This window comes from Acipenser ruthenus, chromosome 3 (genome assembly GCF_902713425.1).
Source record: "Acipenser ruthenus chromosome 3, fAciRut3.2 maternal haplotype, whole genome shotgun sequence".
Lineage (NCBI taxonomy): Eukaryota > Metazoa > Chordata > Actinopteri > Acipenseriformes > Acipenseridae > Acipenser > Acipenser ruthenus.
The window spans coordinates 13,589,785-13,605,618 of NC_081191.1; the positions used below are offsets into that span (position 1 = coordinate 13,589,785).

Genomic DNA, 15,834 nt, shown 5'->3' on the forward strand with positions numbered 1-15,834 from the left:
ATAATGTGATATCTTGTAACAGTTGTAAGTCGCCCTGGATAAGGGCGTCTGCTAAGAAATAAATAATAATAACTGCCGCGGTTATATTCATACCTAAAACCGCAGCCGGCAGGTTCTAGTGTTAATGTTTGGTTCCTGGGTTCAGTGTAAATAATGTTAAAAAAAAATCTGATGTCCTACATTGAGACATATGGAATTAATCATACGACTATCCTTTGATGATGTAATTGAATGAGGCAATTCTGTCAAATGACCTCCATGCTGAATGCTTTAAGAAGAATTTTGCCGATTTAGCTTGCCGGGTATCTCTTTTTCTTTTCTGTGCTTAAAAAAAAAAAAAAAAAAAAAAATGGTGACTGTATTGAATGTCCACCTCCTCACTTTTACGCATTAAAAAATCTGAAATATGCACCAAACTTTAATTTTAATGGGTAGAAATATGCATAGCAATTTTGCTGCCTCCTCTAAAACTTCCACTAACAACTACATCTCCCAGAATACAATGTCTTCGGTCACTAGGAAACTGTACACAAGAAAAGCCAACCCAACAAACAGTATCCAATCTCTGGCTGGCCCTGTTGTCTTCGCAGCCAATCACAGTAAAAATAAGAAAAATTAGAAGCTGCACAGATTGCTGCGTAAACCCCCCTGTCCTTTTGCCTATCCAACATTGTCAGAGGCAACCGCTAAAAAACGGTGCCTATAATATTAAACAAACTGTTTTATAAGTTATTTATGCATTTCCTTATTTTATTTATCTGTATGGCTTTTTATATTGAAGTTTTAATTAAATTTAAGTTTAATTGAATGTTAAAATATAAGTAATGTAATTCATTTGCAGTCAGTGTGATACCTCGAAAAAAATGCGCTGAGCCGATAAAGAACCTTGTAGAACACACTCACAGTTGTAAAGTAGTTCAAAGTAACATTGCAGTTAAAATGGAAGGCTCTTTTTTAATGCCTACCCCATTACCATCAAAGATTGTACAAGTATTTATCGAGATTGCTCATGACTTCAAGGTAATGTTGCATTTTATCCCCTGAAAATACATTTTACTCTCTGTGTTAAAATTAGAGGGTGAATTACTCCCAGACCCAAAACCTTATCTGGAGTTCTGGTTGTGACTTATCAACAAAAATGTGTAATATTTTATATTCTAACAATACTTTTTTTTCTCATTTTTTTAGGTTATGTATGTAGAGGGAACTGCTTTAGTTTTGGGCTTTGAGGACCCAATGGTGCGCACTGATGATACGCCAATCAAACGCTGTCTGCAAACTAAATGGCCATACATTGAACTTCTGTGGACCACCGACAGATCTCCCTCATTAAATTAACTCTGACATCTATCTGACAATAAATCAAAAAGTTAGAATGGCCTAAGCTTTAACATCGTTATGGTACACTCAAGCAGCTGGTGCTGACATCGGTATAATCAGGGTCTTTTCCTTCCCTGGATTGTACAGAGGTGGATTTCCATTCAATATTAAAATGTTCTCATATAAATGTAATTGTCTGTTCCACATTAACTACTTCTCATAAGGGTATATTTAATTGGAAAACACTGAATGATTACCTATGTACATGTTATGTATGTATTTCTTTTTTTTTTTCAAATTTTGTTTAATTTCAGCTTTTTTGTTCCCATGTCAGTAAGTTAAGTTACAGGGTAATAGTACTGCTGTAGATTATTTTGCTCCAATCAGTTCCTTCTGAATTCACACTGTTACCTCATAAGCATTGGGTTTAATGCATTTGTCAAAATAACTAACAGCTGCAAACAGAACTTGCATTAAACACAATTGGCCCCCACACCCTCCAACTAGCTTTTGATAGAGGTTTTGGTGTGTGATGGTGGTTTTTTTTTTGTTTTTTTTGTTTGTTTTTTTCATTGGATTTGGCAGCAATTGACATTTTATTGGGCAACAATGTATACTGTGTGTCCTATTAATGCATCTAAAAGTATCGAAGTATCTAAAACTATTTGAACATTTGATAATTATATATAGTTCACTTAAAGAATAAGAAAAATAATAAGTGGCTGTTAAATCATATAACTATTATATGAACATAACACTGTCAACAACTGACTTGTATATTTATTGCTGTGTTTTAATGCATGAGAAAAGTTTGTTGTTATCAATACATCTCTAGTGTTCTGTTATTTATTACGATCCAGTGGCTTACCCAAAATAAACTTTTTTTTTTTTTTTTTGGAAGCAATTTTGAATGGTGTGTTTTTTAAGCTTTGGTAAGTATTGTGTATTCTTGCAGCACAAACCTGTAATATATGAAAGTTAAATTTCTAAACTGGTTTAGAGTGAATCATTGAAATGCTTTCTGTTTGGTTATGCCAGGGTGACCATATGATTTGAGAGTTTGAGAGCGTTTATTTTTTTTTAATTTACCTCCCAGTGTATTCAGGCCTCAGAATGCTTTAAAAACCTGAACTGCCCCAAACCTTCCTGGTCAACCTGGAGCCATATAATCACCCTATTTGTATAAGTATTGTTTACTTCATTTATATTTAAATTAATTTAAGCAGACTTGATTGATCAATTTAATAATACCGTTATCTGAGTAAACCCCTAGTTACCTTGTTATATTCTACATTACTATTTGTTATTCCTTTGTATCTAAAATCCTATAACTGATTTATATATTTTTTATTGTATTTTATGCAATCGTTTTTTTTAGGGGGGTGCTGGGACCTGAAACGCCAAATGTACATTAGTCCACCATTTACAGGTATCACAGTTTGTCTCGAACATGGCTATTTGGTTTGTCAGATTTAATTAAACTGTGATAACATGGACAATGTCAAGGCCCATTCAGTTAATCTATTTAATTGGAAAAACAAGGTTCCCTTACTGCTACATACTTTTTTCATTTTGTCTGGTGACAGGATATTAGGTGAGTCATATGGTTCTCGGCAGAAATTGCTGCCTCCGTTTTACCTTAACTAGTTAATTTTCAGGGAAATACTGTACTGTAAAAGCACTAGGTACATAATGTATGATCCTTCATCATGTTTCAGTAGATTTGCTGCGCTTGGCAACAGATCAAACCATGTCACACTCATTCTTCCTTCTTAATACATTTCCAGAAGAACAAACTAATTTAACACTAACAGTGATCAAAATGATAATGTGATATACCATAAAAACACGTTCTTGTTTACAGCCAGCTTATGTACATGTACTGGCCCGGGGTTGGCACTGTAAAAGAAATACAAATAAATAAATGATACTGAGCCGAACATCAAACTTGACAGCTTTCTATAAATTGCATTTTTGTTGTTTTTACTACTTAACTTTCTTTTTTTTTTACTGAAAATATGGTGCAAAAATGTGTCCCTAAAAAAGAAAAACAAGATTGCATTGAAATGGGAAATGGTTGATCTGCTGTTTTGCTGGATTACTTTTTATGTAATATGGTTACAGGCTTTTGACGTGAATACAAACTACAGCTATGGCCAGCCTCTACATCATCTAGAATTTTAGGATTGAGACATAATTAAAAAAAAATAACTATATGAACTTAATTTAGATGTGTTATTAAGCATGATGTAATCAAAGAAGCTACAAAATGATATCGCAGAAGTCTACCGGAAGCCGAAATAGTAGTGAGATATTTAATGTTAGATTTCAAAATGTCACATTTTTCCATTAGTCAGTTTTTCATTAAGTATATGAAAAACTACAAAGCGATATGTAATTCAACGTAACATTATATAGCAGGTTTCGTTTGACTTTTTGACTTTATGAAGTAAAATTTGTTAATTCTATAGGATGCAAAACTTTTTTCCATAGCTGTAGTGCTGCAACCCACTTGGGGTGGTGGAGATTTCTTTGTACTTGCCCATCTGTATTTTATTTGTGCTTTTTCTAATTGCAAAAACAGACTCTGCATGGAAAAGTACACTTTTGTAGCTGATATTCATAATAGGGCCCCTCTGAAATATGGGTTGTGCCTAATGTGTCCAGTGTGCCATCATACTCACATGACCCTTGATCACCTCTTTGTGGTGATCTATACTGACTAATAATAAGCTGTTCCGTGGGCAAGGATGGGGAAAGAAAATGTCAATTAAATATTTCACAGTATATACCTTATATTGAATATAATAAGAGTCAATTGAAATTAAACAAATGTGACTATATTGATTTGGATTTGATATCATCAGTGGTATTTTAATCACTTTATTACATACGCTAAACTTCAGAGGAGGCTTTATTGGGGCTTGACTCTCCTATTGATACCTCCTCCTTAACCTATTTAAACCTCAGAGGCTACCTGCCCAGTGCCTTGCGTTCTCTAACGCTGGTCCAAAGCTATGGTTGGGAGGTAGGAGCTGCTTCTGATGGAAGGAGCCACCTTCCCATGATGCCGTGATCGAAATCACATCCTGGTCGTCCTCAGCAATGCTCACATCCGGTGCAGGCAGGGTCAGCTCCGGGGCCAGCAGGGAATGTTGTGTAGGACGTGCAAGCGTGGGATATGCCTTCCTTAGGCAAAGCGATGTAGGCTGTTGAAAAGCAAAAGATGAAACGTAGCGCAGTTGTGCAACGTTTATAGCTGAGTTCACAGAAGCGGAGTTTCTGATTCCAGGGACGTGGCAAGCCAGCTTCCTGAAATAAATTGCAGGGGAACTTCAGAAAATTCGGGAGAGAGCTGTTTCACACAGGCTCAATCGCAGCAACTGAACAAGGGTGTCTAGCCTGGACTGCGTGCAGTCAGACAACCGGGGCAGTGCGAAGCCTACAGCGCAGTGGAGCACCGTCTACAGGCAGAGGGCATGGAGGCACCGAGGGCACCGAGCCCTGTGCCGTGTGCACCGAGGCACCAAAGCACCGGGGGGCAGCAAATGCAGCGGTGCCTACCCAACCGTGTGTAGTCAGCCACCTGGTCAGCGCACAGCATGCACCAGGGGAGACACACAGGCTGAAGCCGCAGCGGGTGAGAGCTCAGTAAGAGAAAAAAAGGAGAAGGGAGAACACACTTTTTTTTTTTTAAAGGCCCGATGCACCGAGGTGGGTGGGTCGAGGCAGCCGAAGAGGTCTACTAGACAATGGGGCAGGTTAGAACACAGCCCCGGTGCAGGACACACGGCTGACTGGCTGTTGTTGCTCAATGGCGGGGCAGCAAGCCGAACCCCGGTGGAGGAACTGTGTTCTCCCTGAAGGTGTAGGTTGAAAGACAATACAAGCACACACCAATACTGCACAGGCAGTCACACTCATACAACGGACAGCCAAGAAAAGACGGCCTGCGACACAAGCAAAGCAGGCCGTGAGAAAGAAAAAAGACACTCAAATGGAGCCGCTGATTCCACGAGAGCGGCAAGCCAGCTCTCAGCATGAATGCAAGGGAACTGCAGTTGACTCAGAGGAGCTCTTTCAAAACACACACAGGTTGGTGACACAGATTGCTTACCTTACCGTAAAAGAGGAAGTGAGCTCCGCGGAGCGACTACTTATTCCCTCGGCAGGCGGGACCGAGGACATCATTCCACGGAGGGGCCTATTGGCAGCTCTGACATAAAATGTACAGCGAATACCTACCTAAGGGAGGCATATCCCAAAAGTTTTGGTTGGTGGTCGTCTTTGAATTGTAAGGAAATTATCTTTTACATGTAGTGCTACGAAAAAGCTTATTTGAATTTGCAATTCACAATCAAGGATAGATTTATCCAATCAAGTTTCAGTCATGACAGCAATGTCAGGATTAAGATGGTCCAGTCACGATTGAAGCAGATCAAATTTGGGTAATAAACTTCACATTTTTACATTGACAAATCCTACCGCTGCACTTTCTGAAGTCAGCTGGTAAAAATGAGCATTCAGGATCAGATGGACCTGGGTTTAATTCCACATTGCCACTGAGCAGTAAAATAAATAAGTAAACATTTAGAATCATGCTATTTTGTATGTTCAACATAAAACTCTTTAGAGAAATAAAACTGAATCTGTTCTGAAAATGTATCTGTTGGTAGGGTCAGTAACAATGTATCTGTTAATGTTTATCTGTTCAACTCCACCAAACGGGAGTTTACCCACTTTTTTATTAACCACTACACCACTGGACTTTTTTTTTATTGTAAAATGTGGGAAACTGCAACTTTAAACTCCAGGATTATGATATGTTTCCTTTATTTTATTATTACTAAAAACAAATAAATAAATAAATAAACAAACTACTACTTTTTGATTTATTTCCATGCAAATGTCAGCCATATCCCAGCCAGCTGTGCTTTTTAACTTGGCGTGCACTTCTAAAGTCCATTGTACTACACAGTATGATCCTAGAAAGTGTATAGACGTGTTAACTTCACACCGGACACTATCCAGCTGCCTAAAAAGCAAATCTGCTTCATCTTACTGTTTGATAACTCATCTGTTGTGCTTTGGCAAATGTTGTATTATGCTCAAAGATAAAACAAAAATATACACTTTCAGTATGAACTATGTATTACAACAATGCCATGCCTTTGGTATAAACTACGTTTTTTTTTTTTTAATCAGTGGTAAAGGTTCAGTATCTCTTGTTTGTGTCAATTAGCGTATCATTTTCAACTATCTCAGGTGAACAGAAGATTTGAAAAGGAGTGCGGAGCGCACTTACTTGAAGTTCTGAAAAGCAACGCAATCTATATTTCCATAAAAGGACTTGCCCCGATGACGCGTGTTGTGTTGGGGGTTCCAGAACTGTTGTATGGGGATCTTTCCATGTTCATCAGCGGAGTCAGTCACTGAGCGATAGTTGGAGAGTTTCAGAGGTACAACGTGAATGAATGAAGAAAGCTCGACTAGTTAGAAAGCGCACTGTGGACAGCAGCTGAGCTAATGAGCCCCGCTGTAACATACATTACCGATCTCGGGATAACTGCTTTTGAATCTAGTTTGGAGTGTCTTTCTTTTCTTTTTTGGAGGGGGGGTTATCTCTTGATCATGTTTTCTTCATGCAACTGGATGTTATTCCGCCCGGTTTCTTATCTTTTCCTTGTTATGGCTGGAATTGCTGCTTTTAACTTGGATGTTGAGAAACCAACAGTTTACAGTGGTCCTGAAGGAAGCTACTTCGGATACTCAGTGGATTTCCACAAACCTGTGCCGAACAGAAACACGTATGTTTGCTAAATTCATACAAAATGTGAATGCAGACTTTATTAAATCAATATATGTTACGCGTATAATATGCAGACAGTCCTTATGCAAATGTTGTAACAGTAAGTGCCTTTTGAGGCGCAGGTAATGCTCGCACAGTAACTTGCAGATTACACCTACCTGTAGATGGTTTCATATGTAGGCAGTTATTTACCGGTTTCAGCGCTAAATATTTTGTTATATTGTACCAACAAGTCTGATGATTTTATTAAACGTTTTCATAGCGCTGATGATCATAATAATACAAATACAATGTAATGCAATTTAAACTGGAAACGTGTTTGAATTTTTTACTGACTGTCATTATTATACAGACCAAAGGGCTAATGTAGTACATTCCTGCCCAAAAGCATTTTCTTTTTTTCTGTTAACAGCATTGTTGCTTCTATAATGACATTATGTTTTGTGATTTCCTCTGTTATCTCAGAATGAGTATCCTGGTTGGAGCTCCCAAAGCTAACACCTCCCAGCCTGGGATAGTTGAAGGAGGAGCCGTGTATTACTGTCCATGGCCAGCAACAGACTCAGATCAGTGCAGACAGATACCTTTTGATATGACCAGTAAGTAGAGGCGTAGGCAGATTTGTGCTCTTTAAAACTTGTCATTCCGATATGTTGTAAACCTTTAATACTACTCAAATTATATTATTTCTGGTGTGCCATTTTTTATCTGTTTTCATTGGTTAAAAATGCCCATGTATATTCACTTTTCATTATAAAACACTGAATCTATTTGAGTAGTTATCCTAGGATAGTATTTCTGTAAAATTACTTAGCTGAAAGAGTAAATGACAAATAACTCCTTTAATCAAAAGCTATATCATTATTATTAATATTCTTAATAATATGTACAGTAAATATATTGGTCAATGTGTATTATACCATCAATAACATAAAAAAAACTTTTCAAATAAAGGTTTTGTGAACACAAAGGTAACATTGTTGAATAACATAAGTCTTTATAGGAAATAAATACAAGTGTTTATGATATTTTGTGAATAACATCAATATAAAGCTTTTCGAAAGACAAACGACACAATATGTTGAAAATATGGACAAATGTAAAAAAAAAATAGGTTGAATAATGTTTCCCACAAGAAAGACTATTTTACATGTGGTTATTTTTATCTATTGTATTTCTTTAATCTCTCTATTCAGGAAATGGTTAAACATGATTCATATGGGTTTATTTTAAGTTTCAGGAGCAAAGCGATTTCCATATGTTGCAAAAGAAAGCCAGTAATTTTACCACAATGGATATTTTGGCATCGTTTAGAAGTTTATACAAGTAATATATCATGAAATGCAGGACCTTGTCAGTTGTCATTTGTAGTGTACTGTTGCATGTATTCTATTGATACTGGTATAAAGCAAAGCATTTCAAAGGCCTTGTACTAAAGCTTGATCATTTTAAAATTAGAATAAATTCATTTTCCAGTTCCATTTTTTTTAAAATCTCTTTATGGTACTATGTAGCCCTACACTTTACTCTGCAAAAAGAAAAAGATTTCATGAATCTGCTACATCAACACTGTGAGGCTCAAAGCTGCTCCTGAACAACCCCGCCTGTCTCATCTCATAATCCAGGGTGTATTCATTTTCATTTAGTCTTAGTATCATTACAATATATCATTAATTCTTGTATTATCTTTGTTTAGACACAAAGGGTTGACAGCTTGCTAAATGTCAAATACTGCACCAGAGCCTTTCAATATTATGCTCTTATCAGATTTCGATTGATCCATTAACACATATAGCATCCCCATGTGGTTTAATGAAAACGAGTGAATGAACGACAGATGTGCAAGCTGCTTGTTGAGAGGGGCAGCTTTTCCTTTAGCAGGCTTATAGAAGAGACCTGCTATAGGAAATGCTGTAGTCTAATGGCATTCTGCAAGGTGAGGCAGATAGAAGCACGCTGCATGAATTGGGGGTGAGGGGTAATTCGCGTTGCAATCAGTTGGAATTTCATTGTCATGAGGTGGTAGTGTGTGGTGGGGGAAGGTGGTCTTTCACTGTGAACGTGTGGGAAATCAATTTGCTTCAGAGGCTTTGGGTGAAAGAAGGGGACGTCTGCTTTTTATTAGGACCTGAAATTGATCATAATTGGCCTGTGCTTTCCCCAGATGGTGTTTCCTAGTTGACATGTGCAAGGGCTGTGATAAACATAGTATGAAAGAGGTGTCTGTGGTGACCAGACCTTGTGAACATGTAACTCAGTCAAAGTGTTCACTTCATAGTATTAGTAGATATAAGAACATAAGAACATAAGAAAGTTTACAAACGAGAGGAGGCCATTCAGCCCATCTTGCTCGTTTGGTTGTTAGTAGCTTATTGATCCCAGAATCTCATCAAGCAGCTTCTTGAAGGATCCCAGGGTGTCAGCTTCAACAACATTACTGGGGAGTTGGTTCCAGACCCTCACAATTCTCTGTGTAAAAAAGTGCCTCCTATTTTCTGTTCTGAATGCCCCTTTATCTAATCTCCATTTATGACCCCTGGTCCTTTTTTCTTTTTTCTCTGTACAAAGCTGGGACACATGGTACATAACAGTAGATCTTGTCGTTTGCTTTTTTCTTATATGCTTCTTATCTCAACTTTGCCTAGCAGGGACATCTTCTTGCAACTTGTAATAAATGGTATTCATTCCCTGATGAAATTCCACCAATGACCATAACTGGTCTATCTTGGTCAGAGCTGGTAGTTTGCTGGTTTTCATCTGGTTATGCTGTTTAAGAGAATTGGAGAGAAAAAAGGCACTTCAAAATCATTCTAAAGTTAATCAATTATTATATATTTTAGGACCCCAACCTGAAATACGCTCCCATCTAGATCGGGTCGACCCCATCGGGTTGGGGTTAATTAAGATTTTTAGAACCCCAAAATCTTTTTGTGTTCGTGGTGGGGTTGTCTTGCGAATTACCCCATTGCGATGCTGAAAATTCACTAAACCTAAATATTCTGCATTTGTTTAAATCTAACAAATAATAACATTAATAAAAAAATCTGAATAGTGCAACTGGTTCAGAATGCTGCTGAATGCTGCTGCTGCAAGAATACTTACAAGTACAAAACAAACTGATCATATTACATTATTCTGGAAACTTGCATTGGATACCTTTCAAATATCAGGCTATTAAGAAGAAGAAGAAGAAGAAGAAGAAGAAGAAGAAGAAGAAGAAGAAGAAGAAGAAGAAGAAGAAGAATATGTTGGTTTAAAAAGATCACGACGACATACTGCAGATTCTATAAAGTTTGCACAATTGTTAATGCTTAAAAACAACGAATAAACTCAGACTGTCACATTTATACAGTATGTATTACTGAATGCACAGAGTGGCAGACTGGCTTTGGTATGTACCGTCTATGGCTCTGTGGCTCTGACAATGTCATTTCAGTGTCGTTTTATTTCCCCTTAGCAAAACTGGTAGTTTGTGCACTATGCAATTGCTTTGTCATTGTGTATGCAGCATTCCTGGGAGCCAATAGGCTTTGAGCGACTAAGATATATATTATTATATTACCTGTACAACAGGATGATATCCATTACATTTCCACATGCTAGGTTCTGCCTAACAGTACTTCAATACAGTACAAGTGTCTGTAGTAATCATATTGTAAAGCAGTTGCTTTACTTGTAGTTATATTATGGTACAGACAGCTGTGAGTCATCTCCTATATGTGACCTTCTATGTAACAGACAAAACATACAAAAAGGTAGAGCTCTTGCAGCAGGGGAACTGAAACACTTTAATGGGTGTGGTTTGTAAATGCTTATGTCATGTCTGTAGTATCTTAAAAAACAGTGTGTGCCACACTGATAAAGAAACAGACAATGAAGCTACCAAACACCAGCAAAGGCTAAACTGAAACTAATTTGTGAATATAAAATATCAGGGAGTAAAGTTCACTCAGTACCCATTAAATGGATGGATGAAAGAATATAAATCTGAGTGTGCATCCTGTTTCTCCAGTCTTAATAAAGTAATCTTGTTATTTTTAAAAAAAGTATAAACCATAAACACTCGCTCCTACAGTACCCACATCACATGGTTTAACATCAACACTAGCATGTTTACATCTCAATTCTATGATTACTGTTTGACAATGTAGTCTCACAGTACCAAACAGTGCTGCCCTTAAATTATGTCTGTAATATTAAATCATAGAGCTATTTTTTGAAAGGGTCCCAATAATTCAAAGGTATTTTGTTCATGTTTTGAACACAGGGATTACGGATGTTCACTACCTAAAACATGATTTCCTTTTCCTTTTAGATAACAGAATGGTCCGGCTCAATGGTAGCAGGATACCCATTGAATTCAAATCCAATCAATGGTTTGGAGCTACAGTCCGAACTCATAAAGGAAAAGTAGTGGTATGTCATTACACTAAGCATTTCACTTCTGACAGTCTGTTTCACTTCTGACAGTATCTACAGGAAAGAAAAGCCTTTAAATACATGCTTGTTTAACTGTGTTTGTTAAAAACTGTGTCCCAGTTAAAAACAAACCTCAGTCAGTTATCCAAAATCTGATTATCCAGATCTTTGGATTATCTGAACATTTCCAAAACGCCCAATAACCAGAAAAAAGAAAGTGGCGTTGGAAGATGGAGCTGGAGGTGGAGCGTGGTCAACCGCTTAGACATACACACTGACCAATAATAATGGGATCACATGCCCTGAAAATATGGGTTAGGCATCCATCTAGGTGCTTAATTCTTTCATAAAGCTCCACTAGAAATGTTTATTGCAACAACAATACAAGGGAACGGGGTATTTGAATTGTCAGGTAAAAATGAGCTCAATTACTGGAATATAATGTGCTGTCCCTTTCGTTAGCCATTATATGGTTTTATAATATCCTGTCAGCATCTTAATGTTATTATTTAGTTGTAGCAAAATAAATAAATAGCGCAGAGTCTCTTGTGAAATACAAATCTGCCAGAACATGACATAAACAGCTCTGAATGTTTATCTTCATTGATGAGCTGTTATGTTTAAATTCATAAATGTTGGACCATTGTGTCTTGTTCACTAAAAACTTAACTTGCGCTTCATTTAAAACAAATTTCAGGTTGTTTATAAAGAAACTCTTAGGTTACAATAAACTGCAAACCCTCTTTAGAAACAGCCAAGAAAAATTCCATGAATTCTAATCCCCTGTCGAAATCGTGTTAAATAATAAGGAATGTTATAGAGGACACACCGTGAACATTCGTGGAGTTATTTCATGCTTATGGAGGGCCACTTCAGAAGTCATTGTATGGAAAATAATGCTTAAACCTACCGTATTTGCTCGAGTATAAGTCGAGAAATTTAAACCCAAAACACAATCCTGAAGTTGGGGGTGTCAACTAATACATGAGCAAACATATGAACTGATCTATAATTTATAGTAAAAGCCTATATTTACTGATTGCGATGATCGGCAGCAGCATGAACGTTATGGAGGGGCATAATAATAATAATAATAATAATAATAATAATAATAATAATAATAATAATAATAATAATAATAATAATAATGTTACCTTTTCTGTTGCGTGACCCTGCAGCATAGTGCTTCTGTGGGAAACAGCAGCACCTCCATTGTTGTGGGCAAATCCTTGTTGCCAAATCCTTTTTGCCCTCGTTGCCAGGGCAAATGCTTTTAATTTCTCTCAAATCAAAACGCAAACATCTCAAGATTTGGGAAAAACAGTTCTGTGACATTGTCTATGTAGAAAAAATAATTATTGAGAAATATATTCAATGCTCGGTCCGTCAATGCTTGTTGTTTAAATTATTTCATCAACAATGTAAATCAGGGCTTCCCAAATCTGATCCTCTGGGCTCTAGTGTCTCCTGGTTTTCATTCCAACTGAGCTGTCAATTACTTAACTAAACCCTTAATTGAACTAATTATTTACTTCATTTGACCTTTGTAATTGATCTCAGCTCCCGAAAAGTTGCCGATTTCAAGATTCACAATTTTATAGTTAACTTGAAATCTGCAACTTCTTAAGACTGTGGAACAGAGCAGGATCAGTTACCTCATCAGGTCAACATATGATGTTCTCCCATCACCACAGAACCTTAATCTGTAGGTAGGAGAGGATCTGTGATGTCCTTTGTGTTCATCGCCAGCTACATTAAGACACATTTTGACAGGATGTAAGGTGGGTCTTAGCCAAAGACAGTTTACTTGGCATCATGACCAGGTGCTGCGATGTTTGGCCTTAGCATTGGAAGACAAGCACAGCAAGACCAACAGGTTCCCACCAATTCCAGCAATATATGACACACGAAGAACAACATTCCTCCGTCCAGGGGAGCAACCACCAAAAAAAGGTATTACAACCAAAACTTGTCTAGGACAACTGGAAGCTGCTAGAGACTGGAAAATGTTGGCAGATGTTGGACAAAACCTTATTTTCCCAACTGAGATTGCCACCACTAACCTTCGACCTAATATTTTCTTGTGGTCTGGATCAGCACGCCTTGTTCACCTGGTAGAGTTAACAGTGCCATGGGAGGATGCTGTGAATGAGGCGTATGAAAGGAAGAAACTTCGGTACGCTCAACTGGCTGCTGAAGCGGAACAGCGAGGATGGAGAGTCCAGGTTTACCCAGTGGAGGTGGGTTGTCAAGGATTTGTGGCACACTCCACAACCTGGTTTCTCAGAGACATCGAATTCAGTGGTCAAGAGTTGCGATGCATAGTGAAGAACTTATCTGAAGCAGCAGAAAGGAGCAGCAACTGGTTCTGGTTCAGACGAAAAGATTCTAGTTGGCGACCTCAAGCATCGTGGAAAGAAAGCAACGTTGATGTAAAGGAAGGTAAGTAAGCTGCGCTTAGCTGAGTGGGGGACGGAGGGGGGTGATGCTGGGACGCCAAAATCACTGTCGAGCCCTCTTAAGGTGTCATGGGCTAGTCGACGAAACACCAAGGATGGAAAGTGCCCACTTGAACACCCCAGAGAAGTACCCTACTCAGCTCAGTTCAGACGGTTGTCATGCTGATGCGCTAGGGAGGCCGCACAGTAGTTGATCCCTGGAGCCAGCATTGCTGCTGTTGTGTGTGCTAATGCGCCAGGGAGGCAAAATAGACTGATCACTGGAGCCAGCATTACACTTCAGCCATTAACACCAGACAGAAGGATATCTACATCATAATATGGAAGGAAACGTAAATGGATGGAGACACATATGGATCACATTAGTTTACTGTAAAGCTACGTCTTAGTTGGTGCTTATCTTGGCGAGAGCCGAGTTCAAATCAGCATGAAGTTTTAACATCTACTCTCGTGTAATGGAAATCATGAAGATCTGGATATGTCCAGTGACTGCTGTGAATAGTGCAGCTGGCAACAAGGGAAAGACCTTGTGACAGCCTGGAGAGACAGCTGACAGGAGGAAAGAGACCCCATTGGGGCTGGTAAGGGTTAGCTACCCTTGTCGGCAGTATCCAGCTCTGTGTTTACAGGATGCTGGAGACACCCGCCCAAGGCTTCTAAGAAATTAAAGAGAAAAATACCCCTAGAGTCTGCGAGAGCGGGGGCAGAAGATGACTCAACGTTGGACAACACGGTTAACGACTTAGGAACGGAAACGGATATGAGTATGGAGAGTACTTCACAAAAGACTAGGGAAAGACTAAGGAAATCTGCATCATCAGATGGAAGGAAATGCAAATGGATCACATTAGTTTACAGTAAAAGAAGCTATGTCTTAGTTGGTGCTTATCTTGGCTAGAGCCGAGTCCAATGTCAGCATGAAGTTTTAACACCTACTCACATGTAATGGAAATCAGAGCTGAGAACAATTTTAAAAAGTCAAATTAAGCACATTATTAGTTCAATTAAGGGTTTAGTTAAGTAATTGAGGGCTCAGTTGGAACGAAAACCGGAAGACACTGGGGTTCCGAGGACTGGGTCTGAGAAGTCCTGGTGTAAATGAAGCATTTGTTTTTTAAATATGGCCCATGATCCCCACATTCTTGCAGTATTTTATCATTCTCTTTACTAGGCATGTGCTCCACTGTATCACTGGAGGACTCTTAAACAGGACAGCGAGAAGGACCCAGTGGGGACCTGTTACGTTGCAATCCAGAACTTCAGTGCCTATGCTGAGTATTCACCATGTCGCTCCAGTAAGTAACTGTTTCAGCAGTCATATAAAAACATGCATCTTTGTGTCGTTTGTTTACCTGACCATTTATTATTTTTGTATTGCTATAAATAGCATGAGCAATTAGAATGATAAACTGTTTTATTGTCCTGAGATCACAAACTGTATGTAATGCAATGTCACTATAGTAAATTGAATCACTGTGTAATTTAAAGATGTTCTGTGTGATAAATAACAAATGTTAGTGCCCCAAAACTACCGGTATGTTATTTCACTTACAGACGTGTTCAAATTTTTTGGTACCCCTCCACAAAAAACGAAGAATGCACAATTTTCTCTGAAATAACTTGAAACTGACAAAAGTAATTGGCATCCACCATTGTTTATTCCATATTTAATAGAAATCAGACTTTGGTTTTGATTTTTTATTCAACATAATATTGTAAATAAGAAAACAAATGAAAATGGCATGGACAAAAATGATGGGACCGCTAACCTAATATTTTGTTGCACAACCTTTAGAGGCAATCACTGCAATCAAACGTTTTCTGTAG

General features: G+C 38.1%; 2 protein-coding genes across 4 annotated transcripts in view; both read left to right on the forward strand.

Moving 5' to 3' along the window:
• LOC117435347 (ubiquitin carboxyl-terminal hydrolase MINDY-3-like) overlaps positions 1-2,216 on the forward strand; it is a 45,889-nt gene extending 43,673 nt beyond the window's left edge. For all 3 annotated transcript variants that reach the window (XM_059012569.1, XM_034058433.3, XM_034058432.3), the window contains exon 16: positions 1,189-2,216. In XM_059012569.1, the coding sequence (XP_058868552.1) occupies positions 1,189-1,338 (150 nt within the window). In that variant the 3' untranslated portion in view covers positions 1,339-2,216. The remainder of the gene's footprint in view (positions 1-1,188) is intronic.
• A 4,519-nt stretch (positions 2,217-6,735) lies between these two features.
• Positions 6,736-15,834, forward strand: part of LOC117435244 (integrin alpha-8-like) — a 74,953-nt gene continuing 65,854 nt past the window's right edge. The window contains exons 1-4 of the mRNA XM_034058256.3: positions 6,736-7,127; positions 7,595-7,728; positions 11,445-11,545; positions 15,179-15,302. Of these exons, the coding sequence (XP_033914147.2) occupies positions 6,847-7,127; positions 7,595-7,728; positions 11,445-11,545; positions 15,179-15,302 (640 nt within the window). The 5' untranslated portion in view covers positions 6,736-6,846. The remainder of the gene's footprint in view (positions 7,128-7,594; positions 7,729-11,444; positions 11,546-15,178; positions 15,303-15,834) is intronic.